General features: G+C 40.0%; 1 protein-coding gene across 1 annotated transcript in view; it reads right to left on the reverse strand.

Annotated features, from left to right (window-relative positions):
* Positions 1-657: 657 nt before the first annotated feature.
* ZKSCAN5 (zinc finger with KRAB and SCAN domains 5) overlaps positions 658-6,612 on the reverse strand; it is a 19,045-nt gene continuing 13,090 nt past the window's right edge. The window contains exons 4-5 of the mRNA XM_012810785.2: positions 5,695-6,303; positions 658-2,891 (exon numbers count right to left, since the gene is read on the reverse strand). Coding sequence (XP_012666239.1) covers positions 1,783-2,891; positions 5,695-6,303 — 1,718 coding nt within the window. The 3' untranslated portion in view covers positions 658-1,782. The remainder of the gene's footprint in view (positions 2,892-5,694; positions 6,304-6,612) is intronic.

The following is a 6,612-nucleotide window of genomic DNA, read 5'->3' on the forward strand; positions in this document are numbered from 1 at the left end:
ACTGATATACCAAGGTTATGAAACCTGAGTTGTTTGTGCAGTGCTGCCAATGTAAGTGCATGGTGGCAAGTTCACAAACTTTGTCAGACCTTGTATAATCACAGACACTAAAAATGCTGTTTTTACTAATCTCAGATACCAAACTGTGGTCTTCACTGCCTCATGGCTAATAAGCAAATCCATAGCCCACTATTACAGTCAGCTTCCTAGGACCACTCTTAGCACCAAATGTCTTAGGTTCTCTAAAGCAGAGCCTGAGACAGGGATTCAGTGCCACGTGATTTATTAAGGGTATGACTATTCAGGAAAAGCCTTTGAGGGCAGGAATCAAACAGGATAGAGAAGGGAGCCCAGTGGATGTAGGTGCAGATAACATCTGGCATGATCTCAGGATTTTGGAGCATAAACTCTCCTTGAAGCAAGTGAACCAGCCTGTTTACCCCTTATCTATCAGTCATCAGCTAGGGGCACAGAGAGAAGATAACTCCTGGGTGAAGCAGCTCCCATCTTCTGAGGGCAAATCTCCAGTCTGAAGAGAAGCAGGAGAGCTGTGAGCATTTAGCTGCCCAAACTGAGAGCAGCTAGGAAGAAACATACCCTCTTAGTTGGTAAAGGGCCTGGATAGGGTACCATAGTGTATAACACATACAATCAACAAATATTTATTGGGCATTTATTGTAAGCCAAGCAAGTCAGAAGAAGCAGGGCCTCAAAGTGCCCCAGGTCCTTCTCTCTAGCAAAGACTCAAGTGAACTCTCTTATCCACATCATCTTCTTTCCCCTCAGAATGCTCACCCAGACCTTCCATGAAGCGGAGCTAACTGGACTACATACCAGCCTGTTACTCATTATTGCTGATTTCCCCTTCTAGCTACAAAGCAAACTAAAACTCATTCCATGACTCTCACCCTTGAGGCCACCTGGGAATTGACAGGCATAGGGCTAGGACCAAGATCTTCATTCACCTTGGTCTAATTCTGCCTGTGAATTTAGCTGCCCTCTTGCAGGTAAGTACTGTAAGACAAACCACATTTTGCCATCTTCTCTATGCCCCTAAGGTCCTTCTCCCTTCACCTTGAGATGTAACTGACCATCAGAATTTTTCCTAAATTTACAAATTCAACTCTTCCTTCTCTTAGCTAACTTTGATGCTAGTAGAATCAAAACAGAAACAAGGTCAAGAGTCTCATGGAGAAGTAGATTGAATAAGGCAGCAGGAACACATACCTTACTCTCTCTAAACCCCAATCTTGCCAAAATATAGATATCTTAAGTCAATTTCTTTATAACAGGGTTAATACTCAAGATGGGAACGATGACTGGATTGTTCTAGTGGTTAGGATAACCATTTCTAGAAAAAGGGCATTGCTGACAGATATCATGCTGAAGAATTCTTTCACTACACTCTTCCCTGAATAGATAGCTATGCTGTCAAGGCAGAAGCTACAAATAAAGCTTATTTCTATTGCGTTCATGAGGCTTTTCCCAGTGTCACTGAGTGTTATCCACCATGTCCATAGGTCCTCTTTTTGTCTAGACTCTCAAGCATGAAGATGCTAACTGAACCATTCCTCAATGGGGGAATCAAACAGGTATCTATGTTCTGTGGATACTCCAATGTGCCTAAAGGCTGAGTTCTAACTGAAGGATTTCAATCTATCTGTAGTTTTGACGGTTAAGCTGGAAAAATGCTTGAAGTTGTTATTACACTCATTATGGGAGTAAGGTTTCTCTTCAAGACTTCTCTAAAATTGATTAAGATATGTTCAACAACAGATACACTTATACACTTAAGGTATTTATGGAATCTGTCCTCTCATGGCTTCTCAGATGTTTAAAGAGGCTACAACTCCAACTGAAGCTCATTCCACATTCTTTACATTGAAAAGGTTTCTCACCAGTGTGGATTCTCTGATGTTGATTAAGGTGTGACTTCAGAGTGAAACCTCTTCCACATTCATTACACTGATGGGCTTTTGTGCTAGAATAGATTTTCTGATGTTGTTTAATGTGGGGACACTGGCCAACATTTTCTCTACATATATCACATTTATAGGTCTTCTTTGCAGTATGAGTTCTATAATGCTGAATAAAGTCTGAGCTGTAACTGAAGGTTTTTCCACATATATCACATTTATAAGGCTGCTCTTGTATCTCAATCTTCTTATCTTCAATCACTGTCAAGTTCCAACTATATGCTTCCTCACAAATGCCATTTTTTTCATTTTTCTGACCCATATGGAGCACTTGATGTTCGATTAGACTAACGTATTGAAAAAAGATTTCTCCACATTCATGACATTGATGAGATTTCTCCCTGGAATGTAGACGAAGATGTCCAGCAAGGTGTGAACGCCTCCCAAAGCCTTTCCCACATTCATTACACTTAAAGGGTCTCTCACCACTGTGCACACTCTGATGCTGAACAAGATGGGACCTCACTCTGAATGCTTTCCCACATAAATGACAGGTGTAGGGCTTTTCACCAGTGTGGACTCGCTGATGTTGAGTTAGGTGCACACGTTGATTATAGCTTTTCCCACATTCATCGCATCTAAATGGTTTCTCCCCAGTGTGAATTCTTTGATGTTGAATAAGATGTGCACTCTGAATAAAGCTTTTCCCACATTCATTACATTTGTGTGGTCTCTCTCCTGTGGAGGACTTTTTGTGGACATATGTGACTTCACTGCAATTCATCCTCTTTGAAGAGGCTTGTCCTAGTATTTGCATTCTATCCACCTTGCCTTGGTATTCACAGCCTTCACCAAAATCTTGAACTTGAGAAGTATTTCTTTGGATTTTTCCAGATAGTTCCATGTCTGCTTCTGAAAATTCTGAAATTTTCTTCTTAACACTCAATTTGGTATTCTTACTTCTTTTGTCACTGCCTAAAAGAATGAAGAGCAAATGCAAACGCCATCAGTTCTTTTACAGAAGAAAAATAACCTATAAGGACAGACAGATGAGCCCATGATGTGACAGGAGCAATAGAGGTGAAGCATGTATGTATTTGATGTCAACAGGAATGAAAAGAACTAACTTTGAATGCCCAATGAAAAGAACGAGATGGAAAAGAGGCTTCCTTAGGTGGGTGGTGAGAATGATTGTAGTTAGGCAATAATAGGGGAAAGTAAAAAAGATTTTATTACATAGGCAGGAGAGAAAGGAATTCTGATATGAGAGGGAAGATAGGAAATGTGGAGGGACTCGTTATCCCAAGAGGAGTTAGGCAAATAGATTTAGGTAGAACAACACACAACTGGATGATAAGAACTGACAAAAACCGGAAGAAAAGGCCAGGCTCTGTGCTCACAACTGTAATCCTAGCACTCTGGGAGGCTGAGGTGGGGGGATTACTTCATCTCAGGAGTTCAAGACCAGTCTGAGCCAGAGTGAGACTCCTTCTCTACTAAAGAAATAGAAAAATTAGCCAGGTGTTGTGGCAGGTGCCTATAGTCCCAAGTTCCAGCTACTCAGAAAGTTGAAGCAGGAGAATCACTTGAGCCCAGGAGTTTGAGGTTACTGTGCTCTAGGCTGGCCCCACAGCTCTCTACCCTGGATAACAGAGTGAGACTCTCACTCAAAAAAAAAAAAAAAATAATAATAATAATAATAAAATACCCCCCCAAAAATACTGAAAAAATAGGAGTAAAAGATTATTCAGGGAAGTTAGGGTAATACCTGATTAGGAGCCAGGAAAAAAGAAATAGGCTAGCCAAAAATACTGTTGCAAGGGTAGGTGATAATAGCAAACCCTACACTCCTTACTCTTAGCCAGTATTCTAGCCTCAGTTTCCCTCCTACAGCAATTCACACTTCTCCTCTGGGAATGCTTGTCACCTTTACTGTCTGCTATCCTCAACAGACTGCCAGCTGCAAGAGGGCAGGAGCTGTCGCTCTTGTTCTGTTCAATGCAGAGCACAAGCACCCAAGACTAGAGACTCCCAGTAAATGTGGCTGGATGAGCATATAAAGTGCTCCTCCTTAAATCCAAAAAAATGGGGACAGGTAGATAAGTATTAACTGGGAAATGAGCCAAAGGAAGAATTGCAAGTAAGATATAAAAGAAAAAGATAGTATTTTAAAGCAATGCCTTTTCAAGTCCAGAGCTCTATCAGATGGGTTTCCCAAATGAGGCAGCTATCGAGGAGGATGGGCTAAAGCTGGCACAGCAGATAGCTCAATCGAAAACTTCCAAGATACTGGAGCTTGATAAATTTCTACACCACAATGAAAGACATGGCAGTGGGCTTGGGGCATCCTAAGTAACCGTGAATCCTAAGTAGCTGGGCTTGGGGCATCAAAGTCATAATTTAAAGAAAAAATATCTTTTGCTAGTTTTAGTTATCCAAAATATGCTAATAAAAGCCTTTATGTTCACAGCATAGTTTTTTTTTTTGAGATAGAGTCTCACTATGTTACCCTCTGTAAAGTGCCATAGTGACATAGCTCACAGCAACCTCAAACTCTTGGGCTTAACCAATTCTCTTGCTTCAGCCTCCCAAGTAGCTAATACTACGGGTGCCCACCACAACACTTGGCTATTTTTTTGTTGCAGGAGTCATTGTTGTTTAGCTGGCCCAGGCTGGGTTCAAATCTGCCAGCCTCGGTGTATCTGGCTGGTGCCCTAACCACTGTGCTACAGGCACTGAGCCCACAGCACAGTTTACAATGATCTCATCCATATATAAGTTTGTTGTCAAACAGATTTTAAAGTATATATAAATAAGAAAATTACTCAACCTTATTCATAACCAAATTAATGAAAATAAATACAACAAAGAATTCTCTTCTGTTTATTTAGTTTAAAAAAAAAAGTTTTTTAATAACCCTGGCAGAAATTCAGTAAAACCAACACTCTCATATGTGGTGCAACTGTTTTAAAAAGCAATTTGGCAATATGTATCAAGGGCCATAAAAATATTTTTATGCTTCAACTAATCCCACTTATGGGAATCTATTATAAGGAAATAATCCTAAGTACAGAAAAGTCACAGGTATAACACAGTTGTCAGGACAAAGGAATAAAAAATCACAAGCTCGACAACTGATAGTTGAGTAAATTATGATGTTGCCATACAATGGCTGGTTGCCAAAAATACCAAACAGGAGGACTGAGCAACACTGGAAAATGTATGTTTAACATTTAAATATACTCTAATAAAAGTACAGCTACATAAAATAGGCTTGTGGGAAAAAATAATAGTTCTATTAGTTAGGATGGTGGTGTTAGGTGTGATTTTTTTCCCTCCCTCTTTTCCTTCCTCCAGACTTCTGTACTAGTGTTATTTTATCATTTTAAAATAAGTAAAACAACTAAATAGGGAAAGAGGGAAGAAAGAAAGAAGTGTGGAACAGAGCTAAATCTTCATTTACTATAATACAAAGTCAACAGATAACACCTAAAGTTGATGAGCCGAGCAATGGCAGTGTTATTTTAAAATGCAAAATTTCCAGAAGAAACAAATAGGAGCTGAGAGCAGTTACCTCTGGAAAAGGAATGTTAGGGTAGCCCCCATAGAGTTTTGTTTATTAGGTATTTAATTTTAAGTATAAATAAGGACCAAATAAACTGTAATCTTGGCCTCTTCCTACTATTCCCAGTATTACCACCCATCTATCTTATAGTACTAAGCTAATAAAACAATTTTTCTCTTACTTACTCCCCAAATACAAAGCCCTCACACGTACATCTTTGGGATTTCTCTCTGACGTGGCGTTTCAAGTGTTCGATCAGGTGTGAATGCCGGCCAAAGTTCTTCCCACACTCATTACATCCGTAGGGCCTCTCTCCACTGTGGACACTGTGGTGCTGAACCAGGTGGGAGCTCACCCGGAAAGCTTTTCCACACACCTGACACTTATAGGGTTTCTCACCAGTGTGGACTCTCTGATGTTGAGTGAGGTGCACACGCTGATTATAGCTTTTCCCACATTCACCACACTTAAATGGTTTTTCTCCAGTGTGGATGCGCCGATGTTGAATAAAATTTGAGGCTTGAAGGAAAAATTTACCACAATCATTACATCTGTGACCTCTTTCACCATTTGTGTTCTGCTTACGGTTACTGTCTGTGATAGCACCAAGATTTCTTTTCTGGGAAGGAGTCTGCCTTGATCTCCCCACAGTGGGGTTTACCTGCCACCTTTGTACCATGCTCTTAAGATCACTAACTTCTGAAAACTCTTGACTTTGGGGAACATTCCTTTCAGTGCTTCCTGATGCCATCCAATGTGATTCAGCATCATCAGAAATCTGCTTTACTATGAGCTCCATATTGTTGTCTCTGGACTCATAATCTGAAATAACAGAAGAAAAGTGAAAAAATTAGCTATTCCCTGCATTAGGAGATAGAAAATGACAGGATAACAAATAAAACCAACATGTGCTAGGACTTTGTAAAACGACTTTACAATACAGTATGGGATAGAAAACATTTAGGCAGAAAAATGAGGCAGGTTAGGGAAGAAGAATAGCTCAGATTGGGGAGCGTTCATTCTGTTTAATGAACAGGATGTCCTCCTCCTGGTCTGGCAGGTACTTACATATAGTACCTGTTCATTAGTACTTATACAATGTTAAATTTTTTTTTTTTTTTTTTTTACATA

This window comes from Otolemur garnettii, unplaced genomic scaffold (genome assembly GCF_000181295.1).
Source record: "Otolemur garnettii isolate 467f Iridium unplaced genomic scaffold, OtoGar3 scaffold00142, whole genome shotgun sequence".
Taxonomy (NCBI): Eukaryota; Metazoa; Chordata; class Mammalia; order Primates; family Galagidae; genus Otolemur; species Otolemur garnettii.